Below are 23,527 nucleotides of genomic sequence, written 5' to 3' on the forward strand. Positions count from 1 at the left end.
TTTTTGGTCAGTTGTGGGACTTGAACTCTGGCCTGGGAGCTGTCCCTCAGCTCTTTAGCTCAAGGCTAGCGCTCTACCACTTGAGCCACAGTACCACTTTCTATGAGACTCTTAGCTCCAATTAATCACCAAAACACCAGAAGTGGAGATGGCTCAAGTGGTAAAGTTCTAGCCTTGAATACAAAAGCTCAGGGACAACACCCAGGCCCTGAATTCAAGCCCAGGACCAGCAAAAAAGGAAAAAAAAAAGTACTTTGGGGTTGGAAAGATGGAGCTCTTACATACTTATCATGAATGAGGCCCTATGTTTAAACTCCAATAGCACAGTAAGTAAATAAATTCACTTCTGTGTTCCTTTTTTAATTGATGTAGGAAAAAAACATACATTTAACTTCTGTAGCTTAAGAAACCTCCTCAGAAAAGTGAAATATATACAGATAGAATATCTTCAGTTCTCAACCATTATCAGGAAGATTAAGCCAGCACTCAGTAAGAGATTAATAAGAACCACCAACTGTTACTGTTACATGGTTATCCCATTTGCCTAGAGAGAATGTGGTCAATAAAGGAGTTACAAGAGGCAGTAAGGTCAGGGAAAGAGCCAAATACTTTGGGTTCTCCACTAAGTTCTATCATATAACCTCTCTGGCTAAATTTATTTTTTACATATAACTTTAAAACAAAGCAATGGTGGCTTACCCCTGTAATCCTAGCTATTCAGGAGGCTGATATCTGAGGATCATCACTTGAAGCCAGCCCATGCAGCAAAGTCCATGAGATTCTTATGTCCAAGTAACACTAAAAATCTGGAAGTGGAGGTGTGGCTCAAGTGTTAATGCACTAGTCTTGCAAAAAAACAAAAAACAAAAAAAAACTAATAGACAGTGCCCAAGTCCTGAGTTCAAGCCCCAGTAACTGCACCAAAAAGAAGAAGGAGGAAGAGGAGGAGGAGGAGGAGGAGGAGGATCAGGAGGATCTTTAAAACAGTATTCTGGATGATCTCTCATGTGTCTTTCAACTCTCTAATACTTTTTTCACACAAGAATGGTATCATAAAACAGAAATTCTTGAACTCATGAACTGGGTGAGCCTGTAATCTTAGCTTCTCCAGGCTGAGATCTGAGAGTTACAGTTTAAAGCCAGCCCAGGCAGGAATATCTGTCAGACTTTTTTCTTTTTCTTTTCTTTCCTTTTCTTTTTTCTTTTTTTTTTTTTTTGTCAGTCGTGGAGCTTGAACTCGGCTTGGGCACCGTTCCTTAGCTTTTCAGCTCAAGGTAAGCACTCTACCACCTGAGCCATAGCGCCACTTCCGGTTTTTCTGGTGGTTTATTGGAGATAAGAGTCTCGGGCTGGCTTTGAACTGCAATCCTCAAATCTTCACCTCCTGAGTAGCTAGGATTACAGGTGTGAGCCACCAGCTCAGCGATTGAAACACTCTTATCTCCAATTAACAACCAAAAAGCTAGAAATGGAGCTGTAGCTTAAGTGATAGAAATGCTTATCTTGAGCAAAAAAACAAAAACAAAAACAAAACAAACAAAAAAAAACACTTCATGGACAGTGCCCAGGCCCTGAATTCAAGTTCCAGGAACACAAACTCACACACACACTCCTAAAATTCTCTATTCCACCTGTCTTTTGAGCTATGTTTAAGCAGAATACTTTCAGTTTAAGTAATCCAGTGAGTAAAGCAAATATTTCTAATCTTAGCCAGGAATGCACCATTTTTGTCCTTGAACAAAAATGCATTTACATGTAAGAAAGGCATCATATATACAGCATTTGTAGTGCTGTGACCTCCAGGCACTGACAGTCTGAAAATGGGGAAAAATCCATAATTTTGAGCCAACTAAACCTCTAGATGAACAATGAATAGTAATCTCTTTCCCATTCATGGTCTGTTTCTTTGGGAATCCAGATATGTCTTTACCATTGCAAAGGGAGTGTGAGATGAATATTCGTGATACCTTTAATTAAAGAACTCCTACCGCAGCTACTTGCTCTAAAAGAAAACATAACTAATATTGCAGAATTTTTAATAATGGAGCAAGTATTAATGCACTGATGGATCTCAAAGAAACAACCCTGATGTACTGCTGCAAGGTGTGAATCAGCAAAATAATCCCTGAGTTTATGTCCTAGTACTGCACACACACACACACACAAAATCTTTTCTATCAAGTGGTTGTTTGACATTTTGGGGGCAACTGTCATCTCCTAAACTGTTAGGCAACCTAAGGTTCTTGGAAAATTTTTCTATGTGTTCTTTGGGTCAATTTTATGAAATCTTGTTAAAATGGAAAGTCATTTCAATTTAACTAGATCTTGTTATGAACACAGGGTTGTTTTTCTAACTGGTTCTTGCCTTGCTCTAGTGTTTTATTTTGCTCAAGTATTGCTTAGGTAAACTCTTTTTTGTGTGTCCTGGGCTAAACTCAGGGCCTGGGTGCTGTCCTTGAGCTTTTCATGCTCCAGGCTAGTGCTCTCCCACTTGAGCCACAGCTCTGCTTCTGGCTTTTGTGGTATTGAACTGGAGATAAGAGTCACATGGACTTTCCTGTCCAGGCTTGCTTTGAACCATGATCCTCAGATCTTAGCCTCATGAGTAGCTAGGGTTACAGGGGTTTGCCATCTGTGGCTGGCTGCTTGGGTAAACTCTTAATATCATTTCAAACTACTCAACTATATAAGACTGTGAACTTAAGTTCTGATACCATGCTTCTTCAATCAGAATGAGGGCAGCAATATGATAGGAATAAAACCTGGGTGGATTGCTTGCTTGGTGTGTTTGCTGATCTTATCAGTTGTGCACCCATCTGCAGAAGTAAAATTTGCCTTACCTAATAAAATATTTAAAACTTGTTTTAGATATGTTTTCATTTTTAAAAAAATTCTGGATGACCATTTCATCTTGAAAGGTAAAATCTATGAGAGCAAAAGAGGGAGGGGCAAGGAAAGGTAAGGGGAAGAGGATGGGGAAAGGAAAAAGGGAGGAAAGGAAGCAGGCAAACCAGTTACATCTTTTCTTTCTGTTTATTAATTACCAGAAGTTCCTCCAGATCCTTAGTTTTATAGCTGTCAATACTGACTCAACTGCTATAGCTCTTTTACCTCTCACTTTTTAAGAGTAAAAATATTCATATGAATTAATCAATCAAAAAGATAAATGGAGTAAAAGAGAAAACCATTGAAGTAGCAGCTGAGCTGATACAGCTGTAAAAAATATATATATTACAAAGAAAAGCCTTTAAAAATGTCCAGAAAGAATACTGACATCTGAAATACAGTAAAGGTGTTTTCTTTTTCTTTTCTTTCTCTATAGCAGCACCAGTTTTCCCTTTCACCATCTATGAATCCACTTCTTGGTTTGTACCACTTCACAAATGAGTACTGGGGTCTCATTCCAATTAAATAATGCTTTTAGTAATATCAACCAATCATATCAAATAATTTGGATTGTTTTTGCTGTTGTTTTTTTTACGATGGTGTTTCTGCTCTGAGGTTTGGGGGTTTTTTCTGTGCTCAAAATGACAGAGACATGGCATAACAAGGGATGCTGTAGATTAGCATGAAGGTGCAGTGGCACCTATGTGAGGCATTTGCACAGCATCTTCCCTGCACAGTACACAGCTCCAGCCAGTGCTACTAAATCTTCACTTTTAGAGTATGGAATTCAACCCCAGATACTTTCAAAGTAGGAGAAATAAACTTAGAATCACTGAATTTTTTTTGTTGTCAAAAAGTGAAAGTTAAGAGTAAAAGCCAAATCTACAGAACCAATAATGACAACTTCTACTTGTCCAAATTCATAAAGGGGAATTCTGGAGGTTCTCCTAAAACAGAAAGAAAAGAACAGAAAACAACATTACAGTAAAACACTTTTGTCAGCTACAAAAATTCACATCTAAAATTTTCTTGGAAACACAATTTCTTTCACCAATATGAAAATATTTTTGTTGAGAACAAATATTACCCTCCTAAATGAGTTTTCTCTTGGTTTATTCATTCTAGTTTAAAAAAATTCTGTTCAGACCTGTCATCAATTAAAAAATAATAATTTTTGTGATAGTACTTAGGGAGCTCATACTTGCTATGTACTAAGCCACAACTCCAGCCCTTTTTTTAACTGCTTTTTTTTGGGGGGGGGTCCGGTTGTGGGGCCAGAACTCTGGGCCTGGGCGCTGTCCCTCAGCTCTCCAGCTCAAGACTAGTGCTCTACCACTTGAGCCACAGCGCCACTTCCGGCTTTTTTTTTTTCTTTTTGCTTATGTGGTGCTGAGGAATCGAACCCAGGGCCTCATGCATGTAAGGCAAGTGCTCTACCACTGAGCCACCTTCCCAGCCCTTCACTGCTTTTTTAAAAAAAAATAATATCTTGCTTTTTGGTCAGCCCCATGCCTAGATTTCAATCTGCCTATCTGGGTTTCCCATAGTATCTGGGATGACAGGCATGCATCACCTTATCTAGCTTCTTTTACAGAGATGGACTCCCTCAAATGTTTCTGCTCAGGCTTGCCTGGAATCTGCATTAGTTTCTCCAAGTAGCGAGGATTATAAATTTTGCATAGCAACAACTGGCTAATAAACACTTTATTTTGCGCAAGTAATGAGGCTTGAACTCAGGGCCTCTTGCTCTTGTTCTGCTGTTTTACCCTTAACACTTTAGCCATACCTCCAGTCCAGCATTTTATTGCTGATTAACTGGAGCTACCTGTTAGAGATATGAGTCACTGACACACTATTTAAGCACTTAAAAAATATTTTCTCCAAATAGTTGTAGAAAGAGGTTTCATTTTGACACTTCAATTTATGTGTATATGCATCTTGATCAGAGTCATTCCTTCCACCATTTGCTTCCCTCTGAATCTATCCTGTCCTCACCCATCTTCTCAAATTTAATTCTTAAATGAAGGGACATGACCTCTGGAGAAAAGACTAATACTGATCCAGATAAACTATGTTGATAATATATGTAGTGTTGACACACCTTTTATGTTTCTCTTTCACACAAACTTTACTTTTAATCATGGCTTTTATGTATTATTTTCTTTATTATTTTGGAAAGCATATGCTGTGCACTGGAGCAGTGAAAAACAAAATAGATTTTAAGGCTTTAATAGATTTTATCGATGTGAAGTCAAGGTATATGAAAAAGAAATTAAGTGGAAAAATTTGCTTTTTAGCAAAAAGCTAAGAGAAACCCCCATCTCAACATATAGCTAGATGTACTTGTGTGTATACATAATTGCAGCTACATAGGAAATCAAAGGTAGGAGATTCACCCTGGGTAAAAACATCATATGATCCTACCCAAAAAGTAATTAAAGCAAAAAGGAGTTGGGTTATAGTTCTAGCAAACATGAAAGCCTGAGATGAAACCACACTATGCTATATAAAAACAAAATTTGAAAACATTGCTATAGAGGATTCAGATCTATTCCTGAGACTATACAGTTTTGTGTTATGCTTCATGGCTTAGACTTCAGTAAAATCACATTTAAGTTTTCCATCTTGAACTTGCTATAGGAGTTAATACCTAATTTCCATGTTTGAACCAAGGGAAAAGAGCACCTTCATGTGGCCAGCACATAAGACAGCACTGAGTGACAGTGGAAATTAAAATGAGTTGCCCAAAGTAGGGTAAATGTCTAAAAGAATTAGTACTGGAATAATCAATTCTCCCTATATGGAATTTTTTTTACTGTTGCATCACAGAATTATTACCCACAGAATTATTTTCACTTTATAAAGGGGATGATTGGTAGCTTCCTTACATTTTATTTCTCCTAACTTACCACTGCAAATAACTAAGGTGTAAGAAACTGACTAAATGTGATAGAACTACGTCTAAGTTATTTCTGCAAGACTATCTGAAGGTCTCTTACAGGTAGGTAAACTAAAGATGCATTTATCTTCCAATCTGGCATATTCTGTAGATGAAAAATAACATTTATGAAATAGAACATTGGGTTAGCAGTCTTAAACTAAGACCATCTCAGATAACCATCAATGCAGTCATTCTCATAAGGAATGAAGAACAAGAAAAATGGTAGATCTTTGATTGTTTTTGTTTTTGTATTATAAAGGAAATTTTACTGTTTTACAAGTGGCAGAAATTAGCAGAAACCTAAACACTGGAGAAATGGTTGATAATGGTATCAAGAAAAGAATATAGTATGTTAAAAGAATATAGTTTCAAGTATTAGCATCTGATTTTAAGAGAATTAGGTGATTAAAGATAAAACCACAGTGTAAAATATTTTCTTAGTCAATTTAATTCAGCTTAAAATTCAGTTTGCTAGCCACACAATGATTAATAATTTGGAGTGGGAGAGAGGTAAACTCCCAAAACAGAGTGGTATAGATAAGCCAGGTGGTACTAAAGCATATGCTAAGGCCCAGCATTATAAAAATAATTAAGATGGTCCTATTTAAAATATTTATTTATTGTGGTACTGGGTTCTAAACCTCCAACTTCAGACATGCTAAGTATACTGTATACTTATAGCCCCTGACTTACTTTCTTTGAAACTGACTTGAAGTATGTAAAAATATATTCTAGAGAATAGATACAAACAACATATATATATATATAACATATAAATAACAAGTGTTTATAATTTATATATATATATAATTTAATATAATTTAGTATATTCTTACTTCAGTTTATATGCAGATTTGAATACAGAAGATTATTTTGAGTCTTCATTTCAGATAAGCTAGTAAAAATTCTATTATTTTCACCCATTGTAACAATGAGATGTACAAGACACTATGTTGAAAACAAACTTTACAGCTTCAGCAGGGGAGGGAAAAGTTGGGGAGGTGGGGAGGTAAGGGATGATGGGGAAAAACAAGAGGGTAACAATGCTCGAGAGGAAATGTACTCATTACCTTACTCATGTAACTGTAACCCCTTAGTACAGTATCTTTACATAAAAATATATATTAAGGGCTGAGAAGATGGCTCAGTGGTAGAATGCTTGCCTTGCATGCATGAGGCCCTGGGCTCAATTCCTCAGCACCACATAAGCAGAAAAAGTTAGAAGTGGCATTGTGGCTCAAGTGGTAGAGCGCTAGCCTTGAGCTAAAGAGCTATAAAATCTATTGTTGATTCAGCATGTAATACTGTGTAGAAGTAGAGATGCAAAATCTACACGTACCTTGTCTTCATACATCCTTTTGGCTTCTCTCAGTTCAGAACGCAGCTGAGAAACAGTAGATTCCAGTTCACTGAGCTGGCGCATATACATGGAGTTTTGATTTCTTGCTTGTTCTCTAAGTAGGGTTCAGAAGCAGAATAAAAGAAAATAGCAAACTAAGAATAAATGTAGTAGCTAAGGATACTCCTCTTTTAGATATTGCCACTAATTATTTATATAGCATTATCAGGTCAATTACCTTTGATGATCCAAAATTGCTCTTTAAAAATTTCAGCTCAGAGATGGAGGCATAGCTCAGTGGTAGAATACAAATTTGGCATGTGCAAAGCTATGGACTCAATCCACAGTTCCCTCTCTTCCAAATAACTTATTAACAAATTAACTTATAAAGGCTGTTACTTGACAAAATTGGGTAATAAGTATATAGCCATTGTACTATTTTCCCTATTTTTAGATCTGATTGAATATGCCCATATACTATATCTTAGCATACTAGTTCAAATTATATAAATTTTTTGTATATATTTAATGTTTATTTACATATAAAACATGTATAATTTGTTTCATTTTATTGGTTGCAATATGAACAATATTTAGGAAAGTTAATTCCAAGAGACCCAAATATTTGAAATAGTATTTTGTTTGTGGCCAGATAATACTTGTCTTATATTTTCTATCCATTTGATTGTTCAGAAAGGGTGTTTTGGGGATTTTTTGGCAGTATAATCAGCTGAACCAAGGATATCCTGCATACTGGACAAGACTTCTACAATTTGAGCCATACCTCAACCTGAAAATTTTGCTTTCTTCTAAAAGATCTCAAAAAAAAAATACTAATTCAAATGACAAAGCCAGGCACTGGTGGCTCATGCCTCTAATCCTATATACTCCAGAGGTTGAGATCTAACAATTGAATTTGGTTTGAAGCCACAATTAGCCACCAAAAGAACAGAAATGGAGGTGTGACTCAGGTGGTAGAGTTCCAACACTGCACAAAAAATCTAAGAGATAACATTCAGGCCCTGAGCTGAAGTCCCTGTACCAGCACATATACAAGGTGACAATTTTCAAATGAAGACGAATAAGTAGCAATTTCAAACCACAGGACACACATACTGAATGATTTCCAGTTGGCTTTGGATACTATTGGCTTGGCTTCGGGCACTGCTAGCTTTCTCAGTAAGTCCTGTTATTTCAATTTCATGTTCACTTATCAACTGCTCAATCCTATAGAAAGAATATAATAATTATTATTTGACATAACCAAATTATTACTATGAATTATTTCAAAATTTGTTTTAGTACTGTCAAATTTAAATTTTTGTACCAACTACTCTTTTAGTGACAAGCTTGGAATACACATATTCATACACATACATGTACACGCAAATACACAAACATTTACACACTATCTTTATAGAGCAATTCAAGGTTTATACAATCCTTTGAGAATTTGAACTTTTTGACATTTCATAGTGGTCATAAAATATGACAACTGGCCAGGAGTTGGTGGCTCACACCTGTAATCCTAGCTATTCAGGAGGCTGAGATCTAAGGATTGGGGTTCAAAGCCATCCCAGGCAGGAAAGTCCGTGAGACTCTAATAGTGGCACTGTGGCTCAAGTGGTAGAGTGCTCACCTTGAGCAGAAGAGCTGAGGGATAACACCCAGGCCCAAAGTTCAAGCCCCACGACTGACAAAAAAAAAAAAAAAAGATGACAACTGAGCAGAACATGGTAGTGTTCATATAGACCCAATTACTTAAAAGGCTGAGGCAGAAGAAATATTTAAGCCTAGGAGCTCAAGGCCAAGTTGGGCAAAATTGGGAGATTCCATCTCAAAAAAAAAAAAAAAGGTTATGAGCACTTTATGTTATATAACATCCCTTGTGAAATCTACGGATGGATCTAAGGATCTATAAACCAAACATATTATAAATAGGTAAATCTGTATGTACATTAAATCACAAAAATCATTTTTAAAAAGCCTTATATTAGCTTAAGTGACATACAATCTTTTTGTTGTTGTTGTTGGTTGTGGGGCCTGAACTCGGCCTGGGTGCTGTCCCTCAGCTCTTCAGCTCAAGGCTTAAGCTCTACCACTTGAGCCACAGCACCACTTCCAGCTTTTTCTGATTATGTGGTGCTGAGGAATGGAACCCAGGGCCTCATGCATACAAGGCAATCACTCTACCACTGAGCCACCTTCCCAGCCCCATCCAATCTTATTTTTTTTAATCAAACTTTGGTCAGGCTCTTCTAAACCCTCTTTTAACTAGGCTTTGACCTTATCACTAGTCTTACTTTAGCCTAGCCCAATTTCAGCAAGAATTTTCCTACCTTAGACAACTGATTGGCCTTTGAAATCTGATCATCTGATAAGAATTATTACCCCTACAACCTAGATAGCTAAATCTTTGCCCTGCCTTTAATAGGAATCCCCAATCCCTGCTGTCTCCTTTTAATAATTTTCCTCCACTGATCCTCTCACCCTGTTGGTATAAATCCCCATTCATCCTTGTTATATACTGGGAGTTGAGCTTAGTCTCTTGATCCTATAGTGAAATATCTATTGCAATAGTCTTGAATTGAGCCTTCTTTTACAGCTTTAGTAAGTCCCAGAAAAAAAATCAACATGTTTGCTGAAACCTATGGAAAAAATAAATACAAAATATATAACCTTTTTGTGTTTCAGAACGTTTTCAATTTTGGAATTACAGGTAACATATTGTAAAACTATGCTATAGTTTTACTGTGATACTTTATACATCAGTCAGAAACCTACCTATCTTGATGTTGTTGAAGAAGTAGTTCTATTTTGTTCTGTGATTCAGATTTCAATGTTTCAAGTTGCTCCTCTACCTGGTTTTTGTTTTTGTTTTGTAAAAATAGAGAGACATTAGTTTAAGTACTAGTAATTCTAAATTTTGAAAACTCAAGAGATTTTTCAACAAAAGGAGTGTTTTAGAGAGATGCAAAAGAAAGAGGGGCTTAAAAAGGTGCTCTTTTACTGAGAAACATAGACTCCTACTTATTCAGGCCCAAGAATAACGAGAGGCAGGCTAAAGGCTAGGTACCCTAAATTCCTCTATTTTGTATCTATGTGCTTTGTCCTAAGTCACATTCTCTCCTATAGTCACTTTACAGCCATCTTGGAATTCAGGAAGAGCTTGACTTTGTAACAAGTCTTCACTTAAGCAATTCTGAGACACTGGACTATCAGGCCACCTGAGCCACCTCTGAATACATTTGTAATTTGGGACTGTTTTAACAGTGTATATTTTTTTCACCTCCTGCCCCAATTCTCCCTGAAGTTGGCTAAAGATGTACTGAAGTGCTGTCTTCATGAAGTGTTGCCATGTAATAAATCTCTTTTCCCTACCTTCTATTTACCATATCTCTTTTTTTGGGGTGTATAGAGGCAGTGGCAGAACCTAACTTGTTAAACCCTGGAGTTTGAGCTCAAGGTCTAAAAATCTAATTTCCCAAATAGAAATGATACTGAAATCAGATTAATTTATTTCTATACTTTATTAGATCATTTACTTTGGCTACACTTTCATGGTCTATACAGATAAACCAAGCTAATGTCTTATGAAGATATAACTATCAAAGTTAACACCTGTTATCTTAGAGAACAAACTTGAGAACTTGGCTTACTTTTATTTTTTTTTAAAAATGCCTAATACTATTCTCTTAATGCATTTTAATATAAAATTGAAGTTGTGTTCTCACCACTTACTGGAAATATCCTCCCTTTAAGATAAGAAATCTCTGTGTCTAATTCTCTTAGGATTTTACTAATAGCAGAGCCCAAGCTTCGGAAGTGCATAGCAGACATGCTGTCATGTTCATGTATTTTCTTGCCTGAGGCTTCTTCAAAGTCAACTAGGACTGATCTGATTTCTTGAAGTACTCCTTCGTGACTAAGCATCATTTTTCTTAGCTGCTCTATCTGTGTGTTACTGTCCTTCAGCATGTCTTCCTTAAGGGATTTTGCAGCTTCAAGTTCATGAACTGTATTTTGAAGCTGATTTCTTAAATCCTCCTGGGACTGACTCTCCCTTCGTCTATGAAAGAAGAGAAATAATATTGACAAAACTCACATTGACACTAGTTTTACTACAAAGAGTGAAATTTTAAAATAATTTCAGGGCTAGGGATCTATCTCAGTTGTAGAGTGCTTTTTTTGACATAATTTTTTAATTGTGAAAATACCATATAGAGGAGTAACAATTACATGGACAAGATAATGAGTACATTTCTTATCATGCATTGTTGCCTCTCCTTTTGTTTCCCCTTGCTATCCCTTCCCATCTCCGCCTCCCTCCCCCAGCACAGAAAAATAAATAAATAAATAAATTCAGAAAACAAATCCTAACCTGATGTCAGCCATGGCATCTCTTTCCATTTGCATTTCTTGAAGTTTTGTTTGTAAATCAATGACTGACTGCCTTAAGTAAAACTTTTGTTTCTCATGCAACTCATTGCTCTGAAAAACAAACAAGCAAATTAATCTCTGTTAAAGGAATACAGTTCCTTGTAGGTAATAATTTCCAAAAGGGTATATGTTAATTTATTGTTATGAATTCAGGACCTTCCTCCACAGTAATTCAAATCAATTAATCATTTCTCACCTAGGTTATTGGAACACAGTGACTACTTTCCCTGTTTATAGCTGAGCCTCTTTTCATTCCTTCTCTATAACACATCTAAACAAATTGAGTTTCTGGCTCAAAATGAATACAGAAATGAGTTTTGTTCCTTATAACAGGAGAACTGTTTGAAATTATGTATTAAGTCAAACCCAACCTCCAACTTACTTAAAATAGTTGGCAAAAGAGTCTACCACCTAAAAATCAGTGTGTTTAACTAGAGAAAAACCCACAAATATTTCTAAAATCAGGCATTGTGTGGGTCTCCTAGTACATAAATGATATTCTACCTAATTATTCCAAATAAATTCCATCAAGTTCTGCCCAGTAATGGGATATTTGCCTTAGCTGTATTGCTTTACTCCGAAGTTTGAACTGAACAAAACAAAAACCACTGAAAACTGAAAAAAAAAGATTCTAAGTTAAAAAACAAAACAAAAAACAGAAACCAAGAGTAAATAAACACACTCAGCAAAAAAAAAAAAACAGAGGTAGCAAAGATAATGAAAGGAACAGAAAAACATTTCTAAAAGCTTAATGAAAGGAATAGAACACTTTGAAAAGTTTGCATTTGCAGAGAAATTAAAGAGACACTACAGCCATAAAGAAAAAGATCCTATACCAAAGTATTGAGGGAGAAGAAGACTCCTTTTTTGCGGGGGAGGGGGTCCAGTTGTGGGGCCTGAACTCTGGACCTGGGCACTGTCCCTCAGCTCTTCAGCTCAAGGCTAGCACTGTACTACTTGAGCCACAGTGCCACTTCTGGCTTTTTTCTTTTTGCTTATATGGTGCTGAGGAATCAAACCCAGGGCCTCATGCATGCAAGGCAAGAGCTCTACCACTGAGCCACCTTCCTAGCCCAAGAAGATTCCTTTATATGACTAGATCCCCTCTCCAAACTATTTACTTCTCACAAGTTCTTTCCTATTCATTGTTTTTTGTTTTGTTTTGTTTTTTTTGCCAGTCTTGGGGCTTAAACTCAGGACCTGACCACCTTCAGCTTTTTCTGTTTATGTGGTACTGAGGAATCAAACCCAGAGCTTCATGTATGCTAGGCAAGCACTCTACCACTAAGCCACATTCCCAGCCTCCTATTCATTCTTATATATTCTCTGTTTATAATACAGTGATACATAAGTTTCAACACATAATAAAAGTGCTCATACAGTCTGATGAGATAGAACAATCTGATAGTGAGTACAATAAGATGTACTAGCTGGGCACTGGTGGTTCATGCCTGTAATCCTAGCTACTTAGGAGGCTAAGATCTGAGGATCACAGTTAAAGCCAAGCCTGGGAAGGAAAGTCCATGAGACTCTTATCTCTAATTAACCACCAGAAAACCAGAAGTGGAGCTGTGGCTAAAAGTGGTAGACAGCTAGCCTTTAGCAAAAGAGCTCAGGGACAGAGCCCAGGACATAAGTTCAATCCCCACGACTGAAAAAAAAAAATAGAACTAAATGTGACAACATATGCACAAATGGCAATACTTATCCAGAGGACTCACTCAATGCTATCTAGTGGAAAGGCTTCAGAGAAGGAAATGCTTGGGCTGAATCTTGATGGTAGAAAAGAGGAATTGCCTGGGCAAAGACATGGAGGTTTTGATTGGTGAGGAACATCCAGAGGTGAACAAATAGCTTGAATGCTGCTGGAACAGAGGGTACTACATATGGAAAACAGGTACAAGACAAGGCAAAATGTCAGGGAAACTGGGCATAAGTGGCTCATGCCCATAATCCTAGCTACTTAGGAGGCTGAGATCTGGTGCAAAGCCAGCCTGGGCAGGAAAGCCCAGGAAATAGAGGTGTGGCTCAAGTGGCAAAGTACTAACCTTAAGCAAACTAAAGGGCAGTGACCAGGCTCTGAGTTCAAGTTCTAGTACTGATGCGCTATCTCTGTCTCTCTCTGTCTCTCCCTGTCTCTCCCTGTCTCTCTCTGTCTCTCCCTGTCTCTCTCTGTCTCTCTCTCTCTCTCATGCACACACACAGACACATACAATGTCCAGGAGAGGTTGGAGAGCTTTATGTATAGTGATAAAACATTCAGTGGACTACTAGTATACAATATGCACCTGTAAAGCCAGCTTGATCTTATATAAAGTTCACATGAAATTAATATGAAATCTTTAAACTCTATTTATATATACATATACATCTAAAATTCTATCTTCTACCACTGTTGGCAGAGAGGAACCAAGTATCATAACAGCAGGATGGCAGCCCTGAATCAATTACACCTGAAGACATGAATTTTGAATCATTCAAGTTTCATTAAAAGTATATTGTGAGCCGGGCGCTGGTGGCTCACGCCTGTAATCCTAGCTACTCAGGAGGCTGAGATCTGAGGATCGCGGTTCAAAGCCAGCCCGGGCAGGAGAGACTGTGAGACTCCTATCTCCAATAAACCACCAGAAAACCAGAAGTGGCGCTGTAGCTCAAGTGGTAGAGCGCTCGCCTTGAGCTGAAGAGCTGAGGGACAGCGCCCAGGCCCAGAGTTCAAGCCCCACGACCGACAAAAAAAAAAAGTATATTGTGAAACTAAGACATTATAATCAGCAGAAGGAAAATAGGCTTTTCATTAATTTTCATTACTAAAATAGAGGGCATAATTCAAATTTAAAAGTTTAATCAATAGATCCATGGTTAATTTTTTTCTTCCAGGATCTTTACAATTTGACTCTGAGGCAGTATGCTTCCCTGTTGTTCAAAAACATTGTCAGGTCCTAAAAGAAAGCAACTCACTTCATTTAGTCTTCTCTGTAAATCTTTGACTTGATGTGAATATTCTTCCAAAACACGTTCAATGTGTTCCTTTCCAGGATAAGGGATGACTTTTCTATGAGAATCAAGTTCTACTTCATATTTAGGGAAAAAAGGAATTTGTGTCAAAGTCCCACTTGAAGCTGTGTTTTCAACTAATGTACCACGAATAGATGACACAAAATATGGGCTTGAAGAACCTAAACAGGAAAGAATTGATTAATTAACTTACTCATAAAATAACTTCGTTGCAAATATTATGCTCCTTGATTTCTTTATTAAACCCTGAAGGAGTGTAAGTTCTCATGGGAAAAGCAGGCAAGAGAAAGGAGATTTAGGAGCACTAATATGAGCACAAAGTACTAAGGAAAAACTGACAAGAGAATATCTGAAGATGCCTTGAAGTATCTATGATCAAGAGTTAGGCAGTATGGAAGACAGGAGAGAAAAGAAGATATTCCATAATTCTGGGCCAGGAGCCTTGGATACTCTGGGTAGATAGGAACATAGTGGCAGTGATTAAAGAAACAAACAAACCTGAAATGTAATATAGCATAAAGGGCCTTTTGATCATGACAAGGAGTTTTGATTTCACATGGAATGTAATTTTGAAGGAATCACTACAAGAAATTGGAAAGAGATCTGGCTAAGTTCATGAGAAGTATTTCTTAATTGCATTGGGACCCTGATGAGATAAGAGACTGTTAACTCTTTAGGGGCAAATTAGTAGGAAATCCTTATCTCTACTTTCTCTAATAAAAGTTTTCCAGCAGTCTGCTACAAACCTGGAGAAAATAATCACCCTGATAAGGATTTGGGTTTTCCTGGAAGGAAGTAGCAGAAGAGTATTTGCAAGCTGAAATCATGTTACAAAAGAGTATGCAGATACAAAGAATGTTAATTTACTAATTAACAATAAAATCTACAATAATTGTTCCCAATCTTTATTGTAAATCAGAATCAGGCAGGTAGCTTTAAAAGAAACAAAAAGCAGTGGGGCTTAAGCCCTATTCTACACTATTGCATCAGCATTTCCCAGTGTAAATTTAAACAACTTAAATGTTCAAAATAAAAGAAAAAGTGTCTTTTGACATGGGCCATAGTGAGAAAATACGACTGTGTTCATTCTATGAGTAACAGGGCTGAAAGGCAGGGAGATTGGATTTCTTAAGTCCTACAGTTTGGGGGTAGGTGGCTAGATGAGGAGAAATCAAGAAGCTGTGACTCAAAGATCCTAATGGGCTTCCCATGAGGACCCTATTATAGGATGATGATGGGCTGTCTGATTGAGAGGAGACTAACAGCAGAGGAAGAAGAGGCATTAGGGATACGTGGTAGAATGTGTTATGGTTGAAGTGCTTCAACACAATTTCTAAACCAAAAACAGTAATGTAAATATATGCTAAAAAAAACAGATATGCTAATTTAAAACACTAAGCAATTGCTTCTCTAAGAAAGTAGAATTAGGGTCTGGGATGGTGGCTCAGTGGTGGAGTGCTTGACTTGCATGCATGAGGCCCTGAGTTTGATTCTTCAGCACCACTAAGCAGAAAAAGCTGAAGTGGCGCTATCGCTCAAGTGGTAAAGTGCTAGTCTTGAGCTGAAGAGCTGAGGGACAGTGCCGAGGCCCAGAGTTCAAGCCCCACAACCAACAAAAAGAAAGAAAGAAAGAAAGAAAGTAGAATTAGCCAGGCACTGGTGGCTCATGCTTGTAATTCTAGCTACTCAAAGCTAGCCCAGGCAGAAAAGTCAGTGAGACTCATCTCCAATAAGCCATCAGAAAACCAGAAGTGGAGTTGTGGCTCAAGGTGATAAAGCAGTAGCCTTGAGTGAAAAAGTTCAGGGACAGCGCCCAGGCCCTGAGTTCAAGCCCCACTACTGACAAGAAGAAGAAAGAGGAGGAGGAAGAGGAGCAGGAGAAGGAGGAAGGAAGGAGGAGGATTAGCAGAATTAGCCAGACACTGGTGGCTCACACCTGTAATCCTAGCTACTCAGGAGTCTGAGATTTTAGGATCATAGTTCAAAGCCAGCTTAGGCAGAAAAGTCAGTGAGACTCTTATCTCCAATTAATCATAAAAAAAAAGCTGGAAGTGGAGCTGTGGCTCAAGTGGTAAAACACTAACCCTGAGCAAAATGAAGCTCAGGGGACAGTGCCCAAGTCCTGAGTTCAAGCACTAGGACTGGCACAAGAAAAAAGAAAAAAAAGAAGTACAAACAACATAGTAGACAGTCACAACTATAGTCTATGCCCTGCAGTTAAAAACAAAATATAATAAAACCTAGAAGGCTAGATGAAAATTATGACAATAGCTTAATTCAATTTTTTTCTACTTTTTAAAATAAATTGTACATACCTCCATTGGGTGTGATACCACTACCTGATAACAGATCTTCATTATTTGGCTCACAAGCTTTTGCTTCCATTTTAACTATTTCTAACTCTTCTTGGAGATCTTGAAATATGAATGCCTCCCTGTTTGGATCTTTTGGTTCTTATCTATGAAAGATCAAGGATTCAATCATTATGAAGAAGTACTAGGTGACTCAAGAAAAGTTTATAGAAAAATAGGAACTGACTTTGGTAATATTTCAAATTGAGCAACTTTTCCTCCAAAAAATAGATTCATATACAGAAATATTATTGTGTAAAATAGGTAAACAGTCTTACTGTAAACATTATTCATTTTAAAAGCCAAGGGAGCTTTAAAGGTGACCTAGTTATTATGGTCATAATCACTCTAATTTGGGGCTATTATTCTCTTAAGTATCTCACAAAGTTACAGTTAAATAGTGGAAGAAAATATCTTCTTAGCAAAAATAAAAAATCAGCAAATTAGAAATCATTAATAAAATTTGAAAAAATTATTTCATATTAAGTAGAATTTCAGATTAACCAAGAGAAGATGGCTATATTTGGAAAACAATGGTGACAGACTGATTACAAATCTCCCCCTAGCTTTTCTTCCAACAAACATCAAATTGAGAAAGAAAACAATTAAAACCACATGTATTCTATACCTGCAGTATCACTAAAGACAATACCAATATCTAGATATAGAGGGATGTTTTTCCCCAAAGGAATCCTGTAGGAGAAAAAAGTCTTACAAAGCTGGAAAAGGGCATAGCTGAGCCAAAGACTGGTAGCAAGTACATGCAAATTCACCCCTGGAAAGTGAAACAACAAAGCCAAAATAGTGGGACCACAGCCTGACTATGGAGGAAGGGCTTGAAGACAATAACAGCTTCCGAGAAGTACTGTTTGCTAAAAAGTCACTTATTGAGAGAAGATGTGGCTTCCCCTAAAGACTTCATGGAAAAGGGAAGGAAAGCAGGAAAATTAAGAAGTCAGCAAGAACAAGTAGAAGCAAGATACCAATCTTCCTCTAGACCTTCCACCCCAGATCATATTATAAGAGAAATTGCAGGGACACACCCAACTCATGAGTGATTATAATGAAAAATTAAAGAAGGGTGGGAGCTAGGTGCTGGTGGCTCATGCCTGTAATCCTAGCTATTCAGGAGGTTGAGAACTGAGGATCACAGTTCAAAGCTAGCCCGGGCAGAAAAGTCTTTGTGAGACTTGTACTCTGAGCCTGGGCACTGTCCCTGAGCTCTCTAGCTCAAGGTGAGCGCTCTACCATTTGAGCCATAGCGCCACTTCTTGAACTTTCCTGCCTCGGCTGGCTTTAAACCATGATTCTAAATAAAAATCTCAAAACCAAAAGGGCCTTTCTCATTGGAAATTTAAAAAAAATCTACTCATTAAAAAAAAAAATCCCAGAAAGAAAAAAAAAAAACTACTCATGGCTGGGTACCAGTGGCTCACATCTATAATCCTAGATACTCAGGAGGCTGAGATCTGAGGATCAAGGTTCAAAGCCAGCTAGGGCAGGAAAGTCTATGAGACTCTTATCTCCAATAAACTACTCAGAAAAATCTGGAGATGTTGCTGTGGCTCAAGTGGTAGAATGCTACCCTTGACCACAGAGAGGCTTAGCAACAGTGCCCAAGCCTTACAACAGACTAAAAAAAAAGTCTACACATGGAAGAAAATGAATAATACAACTCATGGGTAGAGACAGAAGGGAGGGACTGGGAGAGTGAGGGAATAGAAGACACTGTACAAAAGAAAGGAAGTATACTCATTACCTGACTCATGTAATTGTAATCCCTCTATAAATCATCTTTATAATAACAATAAATCAACTTTTTAAAAGATTTTAAAGAATCTACTGATCAACTTTTGTGAGATAAGGGAAATGTAAGCAGAAGTTGGTTTCTGCAAAGTAACACTAGAAAAAAACCCAAACACCATCTACCAGAATGATAGTGAAAAGAAGAAATTTTAAGCCCTTATTTAAATAAAAGCAAAATAAATAAATATTGAATATAAAACAATAAGCTAGGGCTGGGAAGGTGGCTCAGTGGTAGAGTGCTTGTCTTGCATGCTCAAGGCCCTGGGTTCGATTCCTCAGTACCACATAAGCAAAAAGAAAAAAGCCGGAAGTGGTACTGTGGCTCAAGTGGTAGAGCGCTAGCCTTGAGCTGAAGAGCTGAGGGACAGCCCCCAGGCCCAGAGTTCAGGCCCCACAACTGGAACCAAAAAAATAAAAAGTAAGCTAAAGGAAAGCACAAATAGAAAAGATAAAAGTAGAAACTGAGATAGAAAACTGAAAAATATATCAAAGTAATAAATGAATATCCTGGTTCTTAAAAAGAATAACAGGATGTGGTGGCATAGGCCTATAATCAATCCTCAGGAAACTGAGATATGAGGATCTCAAATCCAAGGCCAGCTTGTGCTACATAGCCTGAGCCAACTAGTGAGACCTTGTTTCAGCAAAGAAAAAAATAAGGATGTGAGGACCAACAAAGTAATAGGAAAAGATCACACATAAAACTTATGTTTTATGCTTATTGTTTTTATAGTAACTCATATTTGTAAGTGTACTGATTTTAAACAGAATGCCTTCATGTTTCACTCAAGAGTTTCTTTCTTTTGATTACTGAGGTACCATTTATCAAAACTATAACTACAGAAAACATTACCTTATTATGTTTTGTGTTATTATTTTTAGGAACTAGAAATAGTAGGCAGGGAACTATTCCATAAAACACTATAACAAATGGAATGTTAATCAAGATTGCTAGGCAGTTTTAATGTTCTAAGTAGAACATATCCCCAAGCACTATTTTCATTTAACAAATTTTATCATGACTGCTGGTTTACAATTTTAGTAACACACAAAAATCATGCATTTGGGATATTCTTCAGGATGATGAATGACACTAAGAAAATGCAAATTATTGGCAAATGTTTTATATTACAGACAGATCAAAAGCATGAAGGAAGAACAGGACAGGTAGAATCCCAACCAGGTATTGGGAAATTCTGCTTCATAGCCAAAACTTTACAACCAACAGGAAGCAGAATTCAAACTAGAAGCAGGACAAACTAGAAGATGAACAAGAAAGGAAAGAGGAAGAAGTTTTTTTTTTTGAGGAAGAAGTTTTGACTTAGGATATTCTGCTGTGTAAACCACACTTGTTTAATTTTATGTAAAATTATTAATGCTATATCCTCATTAATTTAGTACTATATAACAGGTGTCTTTTGGAAAGCACAGTCCTGGAAGTGGCACTGTGGCTCAAGTGGTAGAGCATTAGCCTTGAGCTGAAGAGCTTAGGGACAGTGCCCAGGCCCAGAGTTCAAACCCCATGACCGGGGAGGCAGGGTGGAGTTAAAGAATATTTGTAATTCAGCTGAGTGCACTGGTTTACACCTGTAATCCTAGCTATATTGGAGGTAGAAATCAGGACGATCTTTAAGGCTAGCTTTGGGGAAAAAAGATCTTATTTCAATTTTTAAAAGCTGGGCATGGTGGCATGTGACTATCATCCTAGTTAATTATGCCAGAACAGTAAATCAAAAAGAACTTTGGTCCAGGCTAGCTCTAAAAGTGAAACCCTATTTAAAAAGTAACTAAAGCAAAAAAGGTTAGGGGCATAGATCTAGGGATATATAGCCTGTCTAACCAGTACAAGTCTGTGAGTTCAAACCCCAATACAGGGGGGAAAAAAGCAATCCAAATTTTCACTATTTTAAGTCGGCATATCCTCATTTGGTTAAATCATTCAATGTTCTTCCACTTTTGTGAAACATAAGAATTGAAATATTATTACTATTTTCAGGCATAAAGCTTATGAAATTATTAAGTATTCCTGGAAACAAAGGACTTTTTATATCAATAAATCATAAAAATGTTAAAAATGTTAAAACTGTCTACTTAGTTGATTTAGAGGTCATAATACGAACTTAGAACTGGCCTTTTTTTTCTGGAGCCCATCCTGGGGCTTGAACTTCAGGCCTGGGAGCTGTCCTTGGGTTTTTTCTTGCTCAAGCCTTGTGCTCTACCACTTGAGCCACAGATCCACTTCTAGCTTTTTGGTAGTTAGTTGGAGATAAGAGCCTCTTAGACTTTCCTAGGTGAGTTGGCTTCAAACCATGATCCTCAGATCTCATCCTCCTGAGTAACTGGGATTATAGGTGTGAGCCAACATTGCCCAGCATAAATGGCTTTTTTAAAGCCATTTATAGTAGAGTTACCTTATTTATTTACTTTCATTTTGGTAGTGATAAGAATAGAATCCAGAGCCTGGTGCTCTCTGAGATTGGACTACACTCCCACATCCCCACAAAGTGGTTTTGTTTTTTTTTAATCTTTGACTAAAATACAAAGATGAGATCTTAACTTTTTTCTGGTATATCTATTATAGACAATTTTATCTCATTTTAAATGATGAGCATGTTCACACTGAAAAGTGTGAACTCTGGGCCTCTATATTGTTTCTGATCTTTTGTGCTCAAGACTAGTGCTCTACCACATGAGCTGTAGCTCCATTTCTGGCCTTTTGTGGTTAACTGGAGATAAAAGTCTCATATACTGTCTTGCCCAGGGCTGGCTTCAAACCACCATCCTCAGATATCTGCCTCCTGAGTAGCTAGAAATATAGGAGTAAGCCACCAGCACCTGGCTGAAATCTTAAAATTTCTGACAAGTAAAAGCTATATAATTATTTTAGTTATATAGTTATTGGGAATATTTCCTTAGAATCCACACAAAAAGAGGGCTTGGGAGGAAAATAGCCTATAGACTAGTTTTTGTTAGATAGTTGAGCTAAAGTGCTTAAAAGTAGCTCCTAGGTTCTAGTATCTCTTCTTGGTCCAAAGGCTATGTACAGCACATATTCATTTACACTTTCCTAGTTAGGGCCTCCCCTCCATTTCTTGCAACTATGAAGGATGAATAACTGTCTCTAAAGCAAGGTGATTTAGAATCTAAATCCTAATTTGCATGGAATATACTACTGAAATGTATATTCTATTTAGAGTCCCAGTTTCATCAATTAATGACTCATTTCCCTTACTGATGAGACCATCCAAACTTCCACATAAACAGGAAACTGGAGATTTTATAAGATCAGTCTGTATTTCACTAGAGCCACCTGAAAGTATATTTTCCTTAACAAATCTGAAATATCCCAGGACTGTCTAAACACATCTCTGGGCCAGACAGTCTCAGAACACAGTAAGAACAGTTAATGTTGGATAGCACTTTCTGCCTGAGTTGTTAAATGGGAATTAACTTCACAATACCCTAAGTGTGTGTTTTCTCAACCCCATTTCAAATCTTAGCTCTATGAACTTGAGAACTATATTCGCCCTCTGTAACAGTATAAGATGGGGATAAAGAATGCATACCCCAAAAGACTGAGATAATGTACATGCCCTCCTGTACATAATATTGCATTATATGGTTTTACTAACATGAATAGCAATGCCATCTTTACAGTGTAGGCAGGGTATCCTAACTTATTATCCTATAATTAATGTCTCTATTGGTACAGGAAAAAAAGATACACTTATATAAGCCCATCGACAAAAAATAGAGTGGGTATAGACTAATCACAGTAGCTACTATAATGGAACAGAATTAAGACCATACTTCATCAGTAATGAAGCCATCTGAAAGGAAGGTAAGATGGAAGCAAAGAATTTAAAAGAAGGAAACTTCATTCTCTCATTGGGTAGCTGTTGGAGCACAGGAAAATCTTCAGAAACTGAGGCTTGCCTCAATTTAACTCTCTTGATTCCAACTATACACCACCGCTCTGCCCTAGAGACACTTTTATGAGCAATACAGAAGGCTCCATTGAACAGAGTCTGAAAACCAAAAGATAAAGCTCTTAAGCTTTTATGTTTTAGATATCCCACCCCGGATACTCATCAAGCTCAAAATTTCAAGCTTTCTATAAAAAATCAGATACACACAATAAACTAGTATATCAGTTATATATTTTTATAATTCTTAAATTTAACTAGAAGTAAAAAAAGAGATACCTTAATTTCTGGATATTCTTATTTTCAATTATTCTATTACCACCTGAAAAATACAAATCTGCTTATTAATACATATATTTCATTGAAATTTATTATTTTCAAGAAGTTTAACTCACAGCTCATTATCATTTAAGGTTTTGAGAGAAGCTAAACACTTGTTTAAAACAGCAAAACTATTCAATTATTTTTCACTCTACACAGCATACATAAAATGTAAAGCCTATATAAGACTAGGCTTTACCTAAAAATATCAAACAAAACCATCCAATTATAAACTCCTTGAAGACCCAAGGCTAATTTTATTATTACTGGCATTATCAAAATAATACAGCAAGTAAACCTACAGCTTACATGACTCCTATGTGGACATTCCCAGTCCAGACCTTTCTCTGGGTACAGTCCAAACTGACTGAAATAGACAAGCTGAATTGTCTTCAAATAATTTAAACTGGGCTGGGAAGTTGGCTCAGTGGTAGAGCGCTTGCTTTGCATGCCTGAGGCCCTGGGTTCGATTCCTCAGCACCACATAAGCAAAAAGAAAAAA

The 23,527-nt window shown here is 37.1% G+C and overlaps 1 protein-coding gene across 1 annotated transcript in view; it reads right to left on the reverse strand.

Moving 5' to 3' along the window:
* The window catches only part of Ccdc158 (coiled-coil domain containing 158), a 95,814-nt gene that overhangs the window by 67,211 nt on the left and 5,076 nt on the right, over positions 1-23,527 (reverse strand). Inside the window, exons 2-9 of the mRNA XM_013020096.1 lie at positions 22,984-23,026; positions 16,937-17,079; positions 14,565-14,782; positions 11,548-11,657; positions 10,908-11,235; positions 9,951-10,027; positions 8,283-8,393; positions 7,167-7,281 (exon numbers count right to left, since the gene is read on the reverse strand). Coding sequence (XP_012875550.1) covers positions 7,167-7,281; positions 8,283-8,393; positions 9,951-10,027; positions 10,908-11,235; positions 11,548-11,657; positions 14,565-14,782; positions 16,937-17,006 — 1,029 coding nt within the window. The 5' untranslated portion in view covers positions 17,007-17,079; positions 22,984-23,026. The remainder of the gene's footprint in view (positions 1-7,166; positions 7,282-8,282; positions 8,394-9,950; positions 10,028-10,907; positions 11,236-11,547; positions 11,658-14,564; positions 14,783-16,936; positions 17,080-22,983; positions 23,027-23,527) is intronic.

This window comes from Dipodomys ordii, unplaced genomic scaffold (assembly GCF_000151885.1).
Source record: "Dipodomys ordii isolate 6190 unplaced genomic scaffold, Dord_2.0 Scaffold49, whole genome shotgun sequence".
Lineage (NCBI taxonomy): Eukaryota > Metazoa > Chordata > Mammalia > Rodentia > Heteromyidae > Dipodomys > Dipodomys ordii.